Source organism: Musca domestica, unplaced genomic scaffold (assembly GCF_030504385.1).
Source record: "Musca domestica strain aabys unplaced genomic scaffold, Musca_domestica.polishedcontigs.V.1.1 19, whole genome shotgun sequence".
NCBI classification, from domain to species: domain Eukaryota; kingdom Metazoa; phylum Arthropoda; class Insecta; order Diptera; family Muscidae; genus Musca; species Musca domestica.
Genome location: NW_026712245.1, coordinates 11888320 through 11909029, shown reverse-complemented (window position 1 = coordinate 11909029; position 20710 = coordinate 11888320). Strand labels below are relative to the sequence as shown.

General features: G+C 37.1%; 1 protein-coding gene across 9 annotated transcripts in view; it reads left to right on the top strand.

The window, feature by feature from the left end:
* Positions 1–20710, top strand: part of LOC101890034 (muscle-specific protein 300 kDa) — a 204563-nt gene that overhangs the window by 60673 nt on the left and 123180 nt on the right. For all 9 annotated transcript variants that reach the window (XM_059121315.1, XM_059121319.1, XM_059121314.1 and 6 more), the window contains 5 exons: positions 809–870; positions 13767–14039; positions 17496–17659; positions 17720–17996; positions 18066–20672. In XM_059121315.1, the coding sequence (XP_058977298.1) occupies positions 809–870; positions 13767–14039; positions 17496–17659; positions 17720–17996; positions 18066–20672 (3383 nt within the window). The remainder of the gene's footprint in view (positions 1–808; positions 871–13766; positions 14040–17495; positions 17660–17719; positions 17997–18065; positions 20673–20710) is intronic.

The following is a 20710-nucleotide window of genomic DNA, read 5'->3' as shown; positions in this document are numbered from 1 at the left end:
TGTTTTGAATTTCGTATTCGAAGTTTTTAATGGGCCTATGGCTAAACATTTCGTATGCATGTCCACGTCTTCGTATAGCCCCTATATGACGGTACCTCCCTTTATGTTGTATTTTGATGATGTTAGCGACATTATTCACAGGAATTGTTTCAAACTTCGTATTTGAAGATCTTAATGGGTATTACAACCAATTTCGTATACAGTTCCACGTCTTCGTATAGCCTCCGTATAAAGGTATACATGTTTCTAGATTCTTCCAAATGGTGGAAGGTACTAAAAGTTCGGCAAGGCCGAACTTAGTTTTTCAAATGTTATCACCTGATTTTGTTCAAATTTTGCAAATCTTAAAATTTTTATCAGCGCGAATTGACCATATCGGCCAACCCCACCAACTAAGTTGCCCACAAAGGGTCGACATTTTGAATAATTATAGCTCTAATACAGGTTAGATGAAGAAACTGCAACCACTTTCAGACTGCTGTCATTTCTGAGCCACTCGTCCGACAGCTTTTCAAGTTATTCGAGTGACAGCTCATTATATTGTTTACAAGCATACAAAATCATTTTGGTGAGAATTTTCCAGAAAAAAGTTATTCGTGATGGCATTTAAGCGTGATAGTGTATTTTCTTTATATTTGGCTGGAAAACCACAAGTGGCTATCGTTAGAGCACTCCAGCACTCAAATGTGAATAAATCGATTGTGTCTCGTACCATCTGACAACCTGACTTAACATAATACTAATGCAACTACTTTTTATTCCAATACATTTTATTAATTGAAATATTTTCGATTTTTTTTCTTTGCAGAGGAACAAGAACGTGTTCAAAAGAAAACATTCACTAATTGGATTAATTCATACCTCTCGAAGGTGAGTAAATCATTTTTGTAAACATTTGGGAGCCGTCATATTTTTGCTACTAAATGTAGAGAAATATAGAGAAATGTAATGTATTTTTTATTTTTATTTTTTGAATCCAAAGTCCTATTTTTCTGATTTTATCCGCTGTTGGTATTTAAGGAGGAACCCTGTTGATATTGGTGATTATTGGTTCAAACTTAGACATAATTCCCCTATGTATATCTAAGAAATCATCAGGTCAAATATTATGATTTTACTACACCTCTAGAGAAGCTATGAGTTTCACATAAACAAAATCGATATTTCAAATTGTTCTAATGGAAAAATCCTTTTCCCAGTTTTATTTTCATTTCATTTAAATAATTCCTGGCACAATTACCTTTCTTTTGTCTGAATAATTGGCCATAACCTCTTTAATGTTTGCTTTTCATGGTTCATTTTTCTTGCCCAGCCAGCCATATGTTTTCGGTTTGATAATTAAAATTTCTTCACATCATCGACTTGGATGTTGGGGCTTTTCACTTTTGCTCACAAGTTACTCATCCTCATTTTTGATCTAAAAATAGTGGAAATTTCTGGCATTTGCAATTTGATGTAAACATTTTGTTAATAATAAATCTCTTTTTTTTGGGGAACCCAAAAACAACAAAAATTGTTTGCTAATTTTTGTTTCGCTTTTCCTGTGAAGTGAAATATTATTCACATTGTTTACATAGGAAAACAATGCCGATTGGGAGAAAGCGAGAGGCAGGGAGTGAGAGAGGGCCAAGAAATCAGACGCCAATAAAAGTGATGGATATACTCAGTGCGGAATATGACGTAGTTGTTGTGATTCAGATGAGTTATTTCATCCTTAACATAATATAGATTGTGATATTGATTGGAATACAAAATAGTTTTTGCTCATTAAAAAAAAAAAAAACGCACACACCAAATCATTTCCCTTGTGGTTATTACTGGGTGATGATAAGTAATTCGTTCTAACCAAATTATCTCATTACAAAGTTCATTTTCCATATCGTAATCGGGAGAAAAATAAGGGACTTAATCAATTTCGACACCTCAACACACATGTGTGTTGCAATCCGGCGAAAATAGATAGATATTTTATGACTACAAAAATAGAAACAAATTCGTCTATTATTATTATTTTTGTTATTTATGAAATAAACATTTAAGCATTTCTATTTCAAAATACTTGCGTCAGAGCAAAACAAACAGCCCACCCCGTGAGGGGAGAGGAAAAATGTCAAGAATTTGTCTCAACAGATGCGAATTTATCTTTTGGGAAATATTTATTTTATTTCATGTTTATCTTTAGAAAATGGTGTGATAAGTCAATGACATAACAGACGACGGGATGATTAATGTTCCGATTTGGTGATTTTCCTGTTTAAATGGTATATAATTATTATGATTTGTTTTACGTCAGGCAATTATTTTTTTCCGCAAGCAAAACAAGGTGAAATGTTTTTCCTTTAATTATGGGAAATACATTGTTGTCATAATTATTTTTGGGAAATGTTATTTTAATATTAAGGAGTGTTAATTTTTTTAAATAGAATAATTTCTTTTGAACTTTTAAAGCAATCAAATTAGATTTCTTTGACAAAATCATTTTTGAGCCATACCCGAATAAGTTTTTCCATTTAGTTAGAAAGGCAATGGTTTAAAAACTGGCCTGAATCCTGGTTTAAAAAAAGGTCACTTAAAACATTGTTATGTTGGATTTATGTTTAGAATATAACAAGTAAAAGTGCAGCTAAGTTGGGCCAGGCCGAACTTTTAATACCCTCCACCATACGATAGGAACTTGAACAATTGCAACAAAATTACTTAATCTATCACTTAAATGAAAACTTATTGTCATAGGCTGTAGTACCCATTACGAACTTCAAATGCGAAATTTGAAATAATTCCTGTAAATAATGTCGCTAAAATTATGAAAATACCGAGTATCGGTACCCCTAGATCGACTCCAAATGTCCTAAAACGGGTTTGGTCCGAAGAGACCTTATGTCTTAACCCTCTATGAAGCATTTCTAAGATGTAGTAACTTCGGCCAAGCTTAACCTTTAATACCCTCCACCATTTGGAAGTATCTTGATAATTCCGATGAAAAACGCTGCGAAAATTATTCAAACATCGAAAGTAGGGTTGGTGGACTATACGTGGACGTCTATAGCCAAATATTTGCCGGTGAGACGATGACTATTACGAACTCATAATACCACCTTTGTGACAATCCTGTTTAAAATCGAAAAAAATGACGAATATTGGAAAATACCATTATTTGGGGGATATAAAGGACCCATGCAGGTAATTTTCTGTGATGGGAATTACCGAATATCGCTCGATATGGTTATATAGCGGTTATACGACAATGTGGGAATATTTAGAAAATATTTCATCTGAGAATACGTTATATATTTTTAACACCAAATACTAACTTAATAATACCTCCATAATATACAATCCATACTATCGTGGAGAGTATAAAAAAGTAGAGAATATCTGAGCCGTTCTAAAAAGTGTACCATGGTTTTTCTACGAATGTCCAGAAGTTAGAAACGTGAAATTGACATCATGGTTAAAGCTATTTGAAAAATGTCGAGAAAAGAAATGTCCTTGGAAATTGGTACAAAGGTACCAATCAAAGTAAAAAAGGGCCCATCGCTGTGTAAGTACTCGGTGCCAATTGAGGAATATTTTGACAATAGGCCAAGTACTTTTTGTTGCCAACGAAACGATAAAATTTAAAATAAAAAATGTCGTATATTTTTAATATCTCGAAATTTTCGTTCGTTTAAAATACTTTCACTCTTCAGCGATTTAAATATAACATATAAATATATATGTACCTACACATACATATATATATTTTTTATAAATAATGTCTTGTTTATCTAAATTATTTTGTAATTTATTTAAATGAAATGGTCTGTCATTCGTATATCATTGTCGTGACATTGATGTTTGTCGGTCGGCTAGACAAATGTCATTCAAAAAATGCGGATGCCAAGAAATGAATTCTTTGCCATGGCATTCCTTTGCTCAACAGTGATTTTGGTAGCATAGCAGAGGTCTGCGTGAGAATTATGACAATTCTCTTTCATTTATCAATCTTTAAAATATCGCCAATCTATACTAAATGCAAGTCATATCAAAAGGATTTTTATATTCTTATCACATGATGGTCTGCAAATAAAAAACGCCAACAGTTTTTGGTGTTAATTGCATTCGGTAAATAACTGAAATATTTTCTGCAATCTTTTGTGAATTTATAAACAAAACAAGTGTTTACCAAAAACAAATTCACTTGCCGTTGTTATCAATTGTTAACACCAATTTTAGGTGTATGTGCGTGTGTTCGACAAATGAAAGTACAATGTTTATAAAGATAACATAGGTATTTAGTATGTCAACGAAATTATGTCACTTTGTTTTGCCATAGACAGGTGTACGACTATATTTTTCGCGAAAAAATGCACAAATGTTACCTTTGGTTTTTTTACCGGGGATATTTTCCTTATATTTACACTCTATGTAGTGCCTGAAGGTATCCAAAACAATTTCACACAAAAGTGCTACACTTCTTTGATGTTGTAAACCTCATGTAAAATTCCGTGTGGATTGATTTATAATTGTTAACCGTAGAGCCACTGCAAGATCAAGGAAGTTTTAATTTTTGGCCCATTTGAACCTCTAAATATACGTATTGAAAAACAATAGACTTTAATTCGAACCCTAACTCTATCCCCATGAAAAATTTCTTGAGAATCGGACGATAATTGAAACATGAATATAATACTCCCAAAACATAGTGTTGTAAGATGAAACAATATTACGAAAATTTCAATATTGTGAGTCAAATATGAAAAAAAATCTCATGCGATAAAAAATATGACAAAAAATCTAAAAAAATATTCACCTTTTTATTGACATATATTCACGCGATTTTCTTAGGTTTATCCTTTTCTAGCAAGAGGTCATTTCGTATGTGTGAGAATTGCCAAACCCCGTCTAGCCGTTCTTGAGTTATAAGCGGTCTAACTAACATCCCCTTAATTGATATATTTTGCTATATATTCGATATCTTGATATAAAATTCTTTATGGAAATTTTATAATCTAAATAATATTAAATTTCCACCAAACCGCGAATATTTTGAATCCTGGGAAACTACAAATTAATGAAAATGTCACTTCTGACTGTTACATTGATGCTCATATCCAAGGTATCGCATATATAGCAAAATATATCAATGAAGGGGGTGTTAGTTAGACCGCTTATAACTCAAGAACGGCTAGACGGGTTTTGGCAATTCTCACAAGTTCGAAATGGCCAAAAATATTCGCGGTTTGGTGACAATTGCATATTATTTACATAAAAGTTGTGCCCTATTTTACCCGCTAAACATTGTCCGATGTCCAAAGAAAATTGTAGACTTCTGACCAGCCCTATACTCTAGCCCTATGCTAAATTCCGCGTCGATTGTGCTATAATTGCGACCTGTAGATCAAATGCAAAATCAGGATTTTTTTCTGTTTTTGGTCCATTTCAACCCCCAAATATTGTACGAACACCTACAAAAAAAAAAAAAAAGAAAAAAAAATAATCTTCTATTCTGATCCTAACCCCACCTACATTTTAAATTTCGTGAGAATCGGCCATAATTGCGACCTGTAGAGTGATTAGAAATTAACATGGTCAGACAGACTGACGGACGGACATACACTGCTAGATCGACTCAGCTCGGCGAGATAGGAAGATCCATATATAGTTTCCTATGTCGGAGACCAATATTTCGAGGTGTTACATAATTTTTGGACAAATCAAACTTATTATAACCCCCACACATAGTGTTGTAGGGTATGAATATAGTAAATCGATTCGAGAAATTTACAGTCAATGCCAGCCCTCCCAAAGTATTAATTTCAAATCATCCTGGGTTTTTATACCGCCTCACACTATTCAGTTTTAAATGAGATCATACATTTTCTAAAGTTTATTTCAATCTACGCTCGTAAAGTGCAATCCACGTGAGAAAATCACAAATAGTTCACCTTTAAGCCGATTTTTTTCTCAGTACACTCTAAATTTCCTTCAAAGCTGATTGCTAATAAATAAATCATTTGTATGACAGCTCTAATGCCCCCTGATGTCACATGATGGGAAATTGAAAAAAACACACACATTTGACTCAAAACAAATGCATTTTGTTTTGGTTGTTTGTTTTTTTTTCCTGTAGGTCCCAGGTGATCAGAATTGTTTCGCCTCGTCTAAACCATTTGTGCTACATGTCCAGTTTTGAGATACACACTCGGAACGTGTTCACCTTGAAACCAGAATTATATAAATTTTTGATTAAAAATAGCCGCCGTTCATTTGGAGACAATAAACGGCGGTTGTTAAAAAGGGAATGGAGTCGAAAAAATGGAAAACACAGACAGACGAATTCGAAAAAAACGATATTCACTCTTAAATAAAACATTAGATTGTTGTGATTTAACGACGTGTTTTGTTTCTGTTTGTTTCAAAGCTTCCAAAGAAATACGTCAAAACCGAACTTGACAAATTTGTAATTTAAATAAAAAACAATAAAAAATGCAAATAAAGTTTTCAGTGTTCAAATGATTGTTATTGTAGTTTCGTGTCAAACTGTGTTGAGTTTTATGATCTGTCGTTTTTTTTAGATGTTGTAAATTTTTCTTGAGAGCGCAAACAAGGTTTTTGCGTATAACCGAGATTGAAGCGTGTAGAATATGTTGCACATAGACGTTCAATTCCAAAGAAATGTAGATCCGATCTGAAATTAAATAAAATTGCCAAGTAAAAATTGTTGGACCAACATTTTTCAGTTTGGCCTTTTTTTCATTTTCGGTGGAATTGTTCTAAAAAAACAGGGTGACATAAGAAAACTGCAACAAAGTCAAAGGCCAAATTTTTAACTTTTTTTTTAAATTTTATTGAATGAAAGCAAAAAATTTCGAAAATAGCATCACATTTTAGAATATGTTTTGATTTGTTCGGCCAATGAAACCGTCACACGCTGCCCGATTGTTGCTCTGCGGTATTTTGGCACATTTCCGGCAAAGCCCTTGCTTGAGGTGATCGACACTTTGGTATTTGTATATGCCAACCTTGCTTTCCAAAATACTCCAGACACATTAGTCCAACGGATTGGTATCCGGAGATTTTGGTGGCCATTTTGCGCTGGAAATGAAGCGAGGAACCTCATTTTGTAACAATTATTATTATCGATGGTGCTGAGTCCTGTGGGAATGTCCAAGGTCTGCGGCCAAAATGTTTACGTGTTCAAGGCTTAAATAAACCCTTCAGAATATTTTCGCGAAAATATTCGGCATTTATTCTGATGCCACGGTAGATTAATACGAGCGGAGAGCGGCCATCGGCTGTTATGGCGGCCCTCACCATGACCGGCGCTTGAGTTCTTGTGGCCAATTTTTTCTTCATTCTATCGGCAAAAAAATATAAAAACTAGTAGATTCATGCAGTTTCTGGAACAGAGCAATGATAAACCAAAAAAAGTTTGTTGTGGATTCTATTCTTGTGATCCAATCCCTTAAAAAAATCTTACCAATTTACATAATTTTTGTCAATTCTTGTCTCCCTATTGTTTTATCTAATATTGGCCTTTTGGATGTGGTGTGTCAACATTCCCAAATGTCTGCAATGTCATTCAAAACAACAACAACAACAACATTTTGATCTGACATCGCACATTATTTGTCAGTGTGTCAGATACCTCATGAACATGTCCTAAAATATGTTTTGGTGGATTTTCAATCTGAAACTTAAGTAAAAATCCCGACACACACACTTAGTAGGTCCATTGACCGTTCCAAATAAACATTTCGTTTGGGATGGCGACTGTGTAACGGACACAAAGAAACAACTTTCGTAAACATTCAAAAAAAAAAAAAAGGATTGAGGTTGTCAAGAGGGAATTTGTTGTAAGACGTTGCAGCAGATAAACAGCGGATACAGATGACACGATGATGAAGTTGTAGCTTTTTTACAATCACTTTTCTTGCAACGTTTCTTTTTCACATTAAACAGAACCCACGCAATCCTCAGCGTTCAGCTGCAAAACGAATGCCAATATTTGGTGGCTTTCAGATGCTGCTTCAGCGCAGCAGAAGACAAGACGACGTTAAAGGATAGCAAATTTCTTTCAAAATTCATTTTTCTTTTTTTCGTTGCTTTTGCCGTGGTCGTTCACTTTTTTCTGATCTCTACCCGTTTTCTACGTTGCCACATGCAAAATATCACTCACACGCCACGCCAGCTTGGCAGACAACAACCAAGACATTCGCAGCAAAAAAAAAAAAAAAAGAAGAGGCGTTGTGGAGATTTTAGCCTCCATGGCCTGTCGATCTGACTGTCTGCCCAACAAAATGAATTGTAGTTGACCAGGGTGTATGCGTGTGTTGTTAAAAGTGTGGCATTTTGGATTCAATGGTGGCCACATTAAGCCTAGCGTGTCGCAATCGTAATCGCCTTCTAGGATTTTTGGCTTTTCGTTTTGATTGCTGTCCGGCTGTCCGACTGTGTGTTGGGTTATGTTTTTATCTTTCGTGTTTGCCAAATGAAGCCAAATAAAAAACTTGTTTCAATATTTGATGTATGAATTGCAATTGTTTTTTTGTTGTTGTTCTTGTTGTTGTGATTTTTTTTTGCCAAAAACTTTTATTTAACACTCTCTTATAATGCCTTGCCAATTGGCCAGTGTTGCCAAATATTTGTGGCTCAAGTAAGGTATTGGATATTTAAATACTGACTGTGTAAATATCTGGACTTTAAGTTCTACTACGTTGCAGATAGGCTAATTTAGGATTCGATTTTTTTTTGATATATTAAAACTACCCATGTTTGAGTAAAATATTTCAATGGTGATGGGGATATACAAGGAATTATACATAAGAAAGGTAAGGGACATCACTTGCTAAGACGAAAGAGTTTACTCTTTGTTATACGCTCCACCAATGTATGGAGAGAGACCCCTTAAGGTCTATATATTTTCTTGATCAGCATAAAATTCTATGTCGATTTAGAGATGTTCGTACGTCTGTCTGTTCATCTGTAAAAATTACTCTAGCTGGAAAAATAGGTCAAACAAGCCCAAGTTTTGGTATGGCCTCTATAAAACTGTACGACATATTTAAAGTCTTTTGGCTGTTTTAGTCAAATTTTAATCCGAATCTGAATTTGCTGTAAAATGACAGTGTCTTCAGTATATAGGTAACATTCATGCATAGAACTATCCATACAGGTCCAAGTTTTGGTATAGTCCCTTTTCCATACAGGAACTTGGTATTTTGATGATTTTTTATCATTTTTATGCCTTTCACATTGGAAAGGAGGGTATATTAACTTTGTCATTCCGTTTGTAATATCCCTTAATATTCCTCGTAAACCCCATAAAGTATATACAGGGTGAGATAAAAAACTGCAACAAAGTCAAACGCCGTAATTTTTACTTTTTTTAAATTTTATTGAATTAACGTAAGAGATGTCGGAAATAGCATCAACATTTAGAATAAGTTTAGATTTGTTCGAATTGGTCACCTTTGGCACGAAAAATGGCCTTCAAACTGCCCGAATGTTGCACTGCGGTATTTTGGCCCATTCCCGGCAAAGAGCTTGCTTGAGGTGATCGACACATTGGAATTTTTTAGTGCCTACCTTGCTTTCCAAAATACTCCAGACACAATAGTGCGATGGTGCTGAGTCCTGTTGGAATGTCCAAGGTCTGCGGCCAAAATGTTTGCGTGCCCAAGGCTTTAATACACTCTTCAGAATATTTTCGCGATAATATTCGGTATTTATTCTGATACCACTGTCGATGAGAGAGAGCGACCATCGGCAGTTATGGCGGCCCACACCATCACCATGGCCGGCGCTTGAGTTCTGGTGGCCAATCGAATGTGCACACAAGTAAACACAATCATTTTGTTTGTTTAGAAACTGTTGGACGACGAATGTTTTCTCATCGGAGAAAACCAAATTCGTACCGTTCACCACTTTCGGCCAAGCGAAGCAAATCTTTAGCTTGTTTGAATCTATTTTCTTTCTGTTGCGGTGTAAGTTCTTGCATCTTGGAATTTCAATGGCTTTACCCCGAGCTCATTTTTCAATATTTGCCGAATAGAATATTGCGATATGTTCAGCTCGCGAGCCATTTTTCGGCAACTGCGACGCGAGTTTCGATCAAGTCGCTGCTTTGCTTTCGAAACATTTCTGCTGATGTTGCTGGAGTGCATTTGTAGGTCATAATGGGTTTTAGCTCCGATGGAAGAACATTGAATATCTAGGTCCATGTTTTCCTATAGCACACATATAAGGATACCCACCGATATTCGGCATTTTAATAATTTTCCAAATTTGGCAATGAAGACCCACAGTATTTAACAACCGTTGTAATATAAAGTTGTCTGCATTGGTATGGCCCCCATATAACGGCCTCACTCACTTTATGGTTTTTTGATAAGTTTAACTGTATTATCCAAACGGCCTTAGTGGTATATGAATTGGAACAGACTTTAATTCAGATATTTTTATATAAAAATGTCTCCTTTAACCAAAGGTGGAGGGTTTCAAAAGTTCGGTCCGGCTTGTTTTTTTTCTAATCTGGCCTTTAGGGTTTTAAGTTCACAACCCTTTGGTTGCTTTAAGAAAATTATTTATACAATTTCCAAAAATTATTAAATATTAAAACAGTTTTGCTTTTTAGTTACGTCATTTAATAGAACGTTTCCATTCATTATTTTCCGATAATTCCTTCTTAATAACTTTTTAATCTCAACACCTTATCAGCCATGGTAACACTGCAGTGCAAATAAAGTTTTGGCCAATATCTCTCTTTTCCTTCAATTGCCCGGTGCATGGCAAATCAAAACAAAATCAAAACACAAAAAGTCGCTAACAAATCTGCAACTACTTCGGTGCTGCTGCAGTGCAGTGCGAGGCCAAGAAAGAATACCAGCAGTGAATGTTAAGTTTGCTGCTGTCTTGTTTCCAATATGAGTGGTTGGCTAACTGGCTGACTTGCATATTTTTTTTTCATTTGTCTACAGACATGTATCTCTGGCAGATAGCACTTGGAACTTGGCTGCCACGTTAGTTCACCCGTTCGGCTGTTCGTTCGTTTGTTTGATTTTGTTGTGCTTTGAATGAGATTTTGAGATTCCATCGCTGGTTCATGGGATTTGTTGGTTGACTAATGCGGCGGCTGCCGGCCGGCCGGCATAAAATGCACAACAGCTAGTCATGGCACCAACAATGGGAATGGGCTTCCAAGTATTCCGATGTAGCGTCGTTGTTTGTCAGCCGGCCGGTCATTTGTGTGGGTTTCTTTGTTGTTGTTGTTGTTGGCCTCAAATATTTGTTTCGAATGGGATGAAATACAAGAAATACAATTTCTTTTCGGCCTCTCACCAATATTATTTATAAGTAGTTTGTAGAATGGATACCAGATTTAGCAGCACCACCCTCCTCTCATATTTTCTTTTTGATCACGTTTATTGTCTTTTGTCAAAACTTTGGAATGTGTGACAGATTTTCACTCCGACGCATTTTACAAGAAAAATTTTAAAAAGAAGCATTGCAACGACAATACCTGTGACTGGCAATGTTTTGAATATAAATCAAAGTTTTAGAAAGTATCCGCCATGACATGGGGCCAACATTTGTCTAGCTCGTTCAATTAATGGCAGCTATTTTATGTGAGAAAAAAATCATTTGCCGTTTGCTGGACCTTGAATACACTCGTTCGTTCATTCATCCGTCCATCCGACCGTTCGTTGTAATCATAATTAAGGCTGTTGCGGGTCTTGATGGACTCTGGCTGAAATCCAATTATTTCAATGCACACACTCACCGCTGCGGTCATTTCAAATGGGCAATGGAATAATCGTGCTAACAAATTTGCCGTAATTATTCTGCTATTATAAAAAAAGACGGTGATAATAACATTTGGTGTGAAAAAAACGAAAGGAATCGGATATTAACGTTAAATTACCAGATTTTTTTGAATGAAAAGAGGGAATGCATATTTGCCCTTTTTAGGCATTTAGCCCAGTCCTTAATTTGGTCTGCACTGAAAAAATGTTAGTCTTTATTTTTAAATTACAATGATTATAGCCCTTCTTTTTAGAGGTAGACACTTCGTTTAGATACATTTTTGATATAAAAAAGTATAGTTCATTTTTATATAAACGAAACGGCGGATTCTAGAATCGTGAAACACAAGAGTTCGGTATGATGGTAGTTTAATGAAATTCGAACTAAAGGGTACGAAAGGTGCCCACAAACTTTTATAAAATGTGATGTAAGAGTCTGATTGTCTTCAAATTACACACAACACAATATTTTTTTGAATCCAAGATCTCATAAAGATGGTAGAGATCGAACCATTCCTTGTGGTACCTTCCCCACAAAGGGTTAAAATTTGAATAACCAAAACTATCATAAAATCTGAAATAAGCATCTGGTTCTCTTCAAATTACACACATCACAATATTTTTACTATCCCAAGGTCTGGTGTGAAGATGGGATATAGCGGTCCGGTAAACCCCCCTACAAAGGGTCAAAATTTAGAGTATCCACGAAGCTCATAAACTCTCGTAACGTCCGATTCTATAAATCAAATTTGAAAATTGTATCTGTTCACTCAATACATGCATAATGCACATTTCCGAAACCACCTACGCCCAGGCTGCACATGAACAGAGACTCTAATACCAAATTTCATATTTCAAGTACTATCTATTCACCCAATACCAAATTGTAACAAATATAATATTATTTAGTACTTTACGAACATGCATTTCATGTTTATCACCATTTAGTACAATTCGCGCATTTAGTGCACATTTCCAAAATCAGCTTTTCATATCAAATTTACTTTCCAACCTCAATTCTCATACCAAATTGTAATTTTTTAGCCTTATCAATTTACATAATGCCAAATGGTACCATTTTAGAAGTTTAATACCATTTCTGAAGCTTTCCTAACCTTAATGTTTAAATTTCCAAAAACCCTTTGCTTCATCGATCCTGCTCTACATCAGAGACTCTCATTCCAAATTTCAGAATTCTAGCTCATCCGGTTTGTCCATACAAAGTTTTAGTTGATTTTAGTGCTATTTCCAAAGACCCTTTCCAAGAACCCTTTTCACTTGCCTATGCACCAAGTCTAACCCCCGTGCAAAACTTCAAGATTCTAGTTTCTGCCGTTTCGCGTAGGCGTTGATTCTTGGTCAGTCAGTTGTATTAAGCGAGGAAAAGTCTCTGAATCTTTACTATGATTAGCAATCCGTCGTACAGAGATGTTTTTGGAGTTTCGTACTCAAAGGGTTTTCGGAAACGATTGGTCCCCATTGGTACTAAATAATGATTTATAGGATATGTGCAATTTTTGATACCAAAAATATATCAATGGGAAAATCGAAACCTTAAAAGATATGCTTGGACGAAGAGCGTATAAATAATACAAATATTGATTCCAGATTTGAAAACATGTCTATGATATGTCTTTTCCCCATCAATTATATACAGGGTACAAAAAATCAATGTTTCGTGTCGTTGTCGTTTAAATAGGAAAATTCTACAGAGAATTCTTAGAAACAAGCAGGTGCTGCCATAAATTTTACTTAATTATAATCACATGAAAATGAGAAAAAATGTTTCTTCCTAACATATCGATAAATTATTAAAAATACATTTGAAATTCGTCTACTCTACCATTGTCGAAATGAAAAAAAAAGTATTGGGCAGTTATATTTCTCGTTTTTATATTTATTTCTCCATATTCATCTTAAAACCAATTATATTTTTAATATTTTATATTAAATATTTTCCTCTCTTTCTTTTGCTTACAGCGTGTTCCACCGCTTCGAGTTGATGATTTAATCAATGATCTGCGCGATGGCACCAAACTGATAGCACTTCTCGAAGTGTTGTCCGGTGAGAAATTGCCCGTTGAAAAGGGTCGAGTTCTGAGACGTCCACACTTCCTCAGCAATGCCAATACCGCCCTGCAATTCTTGGCCAGCAAACGTATCAAGTTGGTTAATATCAATCCAGCCGATTTGGTGGATGGGAGACCACCAGTCGTTTTGGGTTTGATATGGACAATCATTTTGTACTTCCAGGTAAGTTGGCCAAAGAAAAGAAAACTAGTCTAAATAAATAATATTGAATAATAGCACCAAAAAAGAACAACAAAACCAAATGCAAACAATAGCACTCCAAATAGAAAAGAAAAACACCCTAAAGTTGAAAAAATCACTGGTCATCATCGCTCAACACCCATGCTCATACCAAAATCAATAGATTTTCTTCTCCTCATATTCTAGAAAGGCTTTTCACAGTTCGAAGATGTCGTCTCACACACACGCACACAGAAAATTATGAAATATCAAATGTCATTGTTGTTAATTTATATCAATGTATTTTTCTTCTTCTTCTCTTCTACTTATTTTCAATTTTTTTTTGAAACCAATCATTTTTATCGATTTGTCGTAAAACTGTACTTCCAAAATCAAAATTATTGCTAAAACAAAATAGATTCGTAAAAAGAGACGGAAAAATCTATTAGTAGTTATTAATTATAAGCCACAGGTAATTTTGAAAACTGTAGTCAAACCTAGTTTGTAGTCATCTAGAGCAATTCGAGATACATATTGATTTATTCTTTCTTGCAGTGTAGCGTATTTAGTTGTATGAATGTGTGTGCCAACTGTTGATGTTGTTGCTGTGTTTTGTATGAAATCCGATTTTAATGCACATCTCTTCCTTTCTTTCGTTAATTTTGATTTATTTTTATGATTTTGATTACATCTCACATTAGTTTGTCACTGAGTTGAACATTTTATTTTCATTTTTAGAACACCGTATTTATTCCCGGTATTAAATGCCAAGGAGAACAATGAAATATTTTTAATTCATCATTTAAATATGGCAAAAATTTGAAAAACCATAATTCCTGGGCAACGATTCGAACATATTTTTTAAGGGAAAACAACGGATTCGGTTGGATATCGTAGTTATGTTTGTATTATTCCCTCGTTTAATGGCATTGAAGATGGTCACATTTAGAGCTGCTACGTTCGACAAAACTGTCTGTTATTGTTTAAAATCTTTTCCTTTCAAGGAAAAACGTAAAAAAGTATCAATTGGTTTTGCCGACAGATGTATACCTCAGCCAATGTTGACCTTCTACAGGTTGAGATAAAAAACTCTAACAAAGTCAAACCCCATAATTTTTAATTTTTTTTTTTTTTTGAAAATTTTATTGAATGAAAGCAAAAAATTTCGGAAATAACATCAAATTTTAGAATAAGTTTAGATTTGTTCGAATTGGTCACCTTTGGCACGAATTATGGACTTCAAACGGATAATGAAACCGTCACACGCTGCCCGAATGTTGTTCTGCTGTATTTTGGTCCATTCTCGGCGAAGCGCTTGCCTGAGGTGATCGACACTTTGGTATTTTTAGTGCCAAAATTCTCGACACAATAGTCCAATCCGGTGGATTAGTATTCGGAGATTTTGGTGGCCATTGTGGCGAGGAACCTCATTTTGTAACCATTTTTGGGTGGCACGTGCTGAGTCCTGTTGGAATGTCCAAGGCCTGCGGCCAAAATGTTTGCGTGCCCAAGGCTTTAATACAACCTCCAGAATATTTTCGTGATCATATTCGGCATTTATTCTGACGCTACGGTCGATTAATACGAGCGGAGAGCGACCATGTGGCTGCTATGGCGACCCACACCATCACCATGGCCAGCACTTGAGTTCTGGTGGCCCACCGAAGGTGCACATTTTCAGCTGACCATCTGCTGGATAACGAATACTTTCTCATCGGAGAAAACAAAATTCGGCAGTTCACCACTTTCGGCCAAGCGAAGCAACTCTTTAGTTCTTTTGAGTCTATACGGGGGAGGTACCCAAAGGAGTGGGCCGAGATATCCCATCTCCATACCAGATCTTGTGTTAATGGAAATATTGGGATGTGTGAAATATGACGAATTTTATAACCGTTTTGGTTATTCAAAACTTTGACCCTTTGTGGGGGAGGTACCAGAAGGAATGCTCCAATCTCTACCATCATATAACAGATCTTGTGTTGATAGAAATATTGAGATGTGCCAAGTCTGAATGAAATCGGATGTTTATATCGTGTATTATGAGCTTAATGGGTTTTCAAAATTTTTACTCTTTTTGGGGGAGATCAGATCAGATGAAGTGGACCGAAACATTCCTTCTTTACACCAGACATTGGATTAATAAAAAATTGTTATGTGTGTAATTTGAAGACAATCGGATTCTTACATAACATTTTATAAGAGTTATAGCTATTTAAACTTTTGACCCTTTGTGGGGGAGGTACTTGATAGAGTGGACCGATATTGTCCATTTTCTCACTTGGTGCAATAATTAGGATTTGCAAAGTAGGAGCAAAATCGTATTATCCTTTTTCTTTCTGTGCAATAAATTATTTTCTTTGAAAATGTTGACATTTTGAGTGGGATGTACCAAAAGGAGTGGACCGATATTGCCCATCTCCGAACTCGATCTAAGTTTGACAATAATATTATAAGGTATCATGTTTGGATCAAATTGGATACTACCTTCGAGAGTTATTGTGGGCACCAGCCAGAGAAACGGACGGACGGACATCGCTAGATCGACTGAAACGGATTTGGTCCAAAGCGACCTAGGGTCTAAAAATCCCAACCACAGTGCTATTCGAGTATAGTTTTCTATTCGGCTGATATAGTGGTCTTGATGGCATTCGGGTAGTAACAGTTGCAGGGACACCCTTTGGTTGAACCAAATCTGAAACAGGAAAAGAAAGTCGCCAATGGTGATTAAATCTCTGCCAAGGCTACTTAATTCGTACTGGATATAAACCCAGATGATAGTAATGGAATTTGCCCCACCAAACAATGTGGTGAATAGGAATTATTTCTCATACTTTGAACATGAAGTCAACATATCCAACCCAAATTATCTCTAAATCGTACTGTCATTGGCAACCAATCGACTCCCACAAAAACAAAGCCGACGGAAATTAAAACTGCGTCATCTGCCTACATTACTATACTTCTATACATAATCCCATGTTACTGTACTTCTTTAGGCTGTTGATGAGAGCCCACTTACAATTTTTGGCTTTGCACCCAGATCACGTTATCGTCAGATTTTTAGTGTAAATTGAGAACTGAAATTCATTATTGCTTCTCATAACTAAATAATAGTCTCAATTTCCGCAATATCGAATCGTAAAACATACTTTCTACAGTTATTCTTCACATGGTGGAGAGTATTAACAATTCGACCCGGCAAACTTTAACCCCTTTATACCTGTGGATAGTTAATTTTTTTAAGAACATCTCCTCACATTTTCATTTATATTATTTTCCTCGATTTTAGTTTCGTTGTGCCCCTTTAGTTTGCTACCACATTGTGTGTTTTGTTTTCTTTTTCACTTGAAGAGAATGTCAGATATTTAAAAACAAGAAAAAAAAAACATCCATTAATTGGGAAGCCTTACTAACTGCTTGAACAACTTGTGTTCTTTTTTCTCTTGTACCTTTTTACAGATCGAAGAGAATAGCCGCAACCTTGAATATTTGGGTCATGGTATCAGTGGTTCGGTTAGTTCTCTGGACAGTGTTGGCAAGAATGCCAGCGATGTCAAGGCCGAGAAATGGAAGCAGGGAGCCCGTAAGACTTTACTTAACTGGGTAACCAATGCTCTGCCAAAGTAAGTATTGAATTGACTTTCTCTCCCACATTGTATTCTGATCATTTGTCTAAATTGCAGAGAGAGCGGTGTAGAGGTTAAGGATTTCGGCGCCAGTTGGAGAGATGGTGTCGCCTTCCTGGCCCTCATCGATGCCATTAAGGCTAATCTGGTTAATTTGGCTGAACTGAAGAAGACAAGCAACCGTCAACGTCTCGAAACTGCTTTCGATGTGGCCGAAAGCAAATTGGGCATTGCCAAGTTGCTTGATGCTGAGGATGTGGATGTACCCAAGCCCGATGAAAAGAGTATTATGACTTATGTGGCTCAATTCTTGCACAAGTATCCCGAACCAAAGGTAATACCAGACAGAGTGGATTTTAGGTTGAGCAAATCTCAAAAAATTATCTTTATTTTCATTTTCCAGGGTGCTAACAAGGATCTGTCACATATCCATCAAGAACTGGACGAGCTGAGACGTTTCTTGGTGGAGAAAACCACGGAATATGAGCCCATGGTCCTGGGCAATTCGTTCCCGCGAGACTTTGCCGAATATCTGATTGCTCGCTCCGAGGTTGATGCCCACATACCAACCTACAATCGCTTGAAGCAATTGGTGGAATCACAAAGTGGTTTCCTCCAGGTGCCCAAACACACCTGGGAAGACATTAACAGCCTGTGGCAACGCGTCCAATATCAAATGATGTACTGGTTGTGGCTCCTGGATTCAGAGCTACCCGGTGACTTTGGTGAGGTTGGCAAATGGCTGGCTGAGGCTGAGAAAATTCTGATGGACAATGATATCCCCAGTTCCATGAATGAAGAAACGGCCGCCATCATATCACGCAAATTGGAGGAGCATAAACTGTTCTTTGCCGATTTGCCTCGCATCATTGCCATGTTCGACAACGCCAAGCGTTCGCCTTTGGCCCAACAAGTGCCTTTGGAACAGTTGCGCAACATGGAGAAACGTTTGCAGGATGTGGGCCCACGGGCCAGTGAACGTAGAATCAGATTGAAGTTCTTGGAACACAAGTGCTGTTTGGTGGCCTTCTTGAATCTGGTCGAGAACAAGATGAAGGGATGGACCGGTAAATATGGTACCGAAGACAAGGTGGCCCTTCAACTGGAACAGTACAAGAACTTTGTGTCGCGCAACAAGATTTTCCAAGAATTCCAAAAGGCTTTTGTCGACATGCAACAAGTGGTTGACGAATACAAACGTGACGGCAACGTGTCTCGCAAAGAGACCATTGACATTGATCGTTTCATGTATGAGACCGAGGAACGATGGAAGCGTGTCTCCATGGAGTTGAAATGTTGTCAGAACTCCTTGGAGGAAGTGGTCAATTGCTGGAAGACATGGCATCAATTGGCACCCAACTGCGAAGAGTGGCTACGTGTGGCCGAGCAAAAGGCCATGCAATCGGAAGATGAGAAATTGGAATTCTTCCAAGACATTTCCGTGTGGAAGGATAAGTTCGATGCTCTTGCCAATGCTGCCAACTACTTGATTGCTTCTTGCGAAGAGCCCATAGCTCAAAATCTGAGACAGCATCATGGCATGTTGTCCGAGCGCTTTGAACGCCTCTTTGCCAATACCAAGAAATACATGCATGCCGGTGACATCATCCGAGCTCGCCAGGAATACAAATCTGGCATCGAAAAACTTTCGCAATGGTTGCGTTATGCCGAAAGCGTCTTAAACCAAAAACAACAATTGGGAGACAGCGAAGCCATTCGCAAATATGGCGATGAATTACAAAAACTGGCCTCCGAAATAGACGACAATGAGGAGTTGTTCAAGACCATCAGCCGCAACATTCAAGGCATGATCCAAGATCTGTCGCGTGAAGAGGTCGACAACATGATGAAGACCCTGAAACAAGAGAAGGAAGCTTTGGTGCGCATTAGAGCCCAAATTCCCAGCAAGCTGCATTTGATCCATCAATTGCTTATCCAACAGGAGTCTTTGGAAGCCGGCCAAAAGGAAATCCATCAATGGCTGAACGAAGCCGAGTCGTTGCTTGGCACCCACACCTTGGCCGGTGGACGTGACAAGATCAATGAAGAGCTCACCAAACACAAGACATTCTTCTCGCGTACCGTTTACTACCGATCTATGCTGGAAAGCAAGAACAAAGTCTTCCAAAATCTGCTGAGGAATGTAGTCCAGGATGAGAACATTGATACCACACAAGCCCAACACAACATGCAACAGTTGAATGACCGCTTCAACTACGTCATCAACAATTCGCAACAATGGGAGCAGCGCTTGACGGATTCCCTGAACAGCTGGAACCGTTACAAGGACAATGAGAGGGTGGTTACGGAATGGTTGACCCAGGCCGAAACAATAATCATTGAAAAGCACATCGAGACCAAGACCACCATTGAAACGCAGAAGTACTTCTTTGAAAATGTCAATCAAAGATGGATGCCCGATTTGGTAGACTCTGCTCAAGAACTGTTGAAAACCCTGCCCACTCAAGAACAAAAGCCAGTTGTGGATTCAGTTGAACAACTGCAGAACCGCTGGCAAAATGTTTTGGGTCAGGCTCCTCTGCATCTAATGAAGCTGGAATTCCGTTCGGATGAGCAGGCCTTCCAACAGACCATGCAAGAGGTTGAAAAGGAATTGAATTTGGAAGAACAGGCTCTCAATCGTAATGAGGATGTTGATTCAATTTTGAAACGTAATCAGCAATACTTCCTTCAATCTGGCTGCTTGCCTCGTTTGGAGAAGTCTTTGCAGAACATGCATCGCTTGGGCCAGGCCTACAAGCAGCAAAAACCAGGTGATAGCAGTCTCGAGGATGCCTACAAGAACGCCCACTCTCAATACACCCACCTGACTAACAAGATTGCCTCAATGCGCGAAACCTTACAGCAAATCCCCGCCCAATGGGAATCCTATCACGACAAATTCACCGAAATGGTGGAATGGATGGACACCGTGGACAAGAGTTTGAAGAATATTGTCAACGAGGTCAACAGCATGGAAGAGTTCGAGAAGGAAAAAGTCGTATTCCAGGTAGGTTAACTGAAATAACATACCAAGCATAACTATAA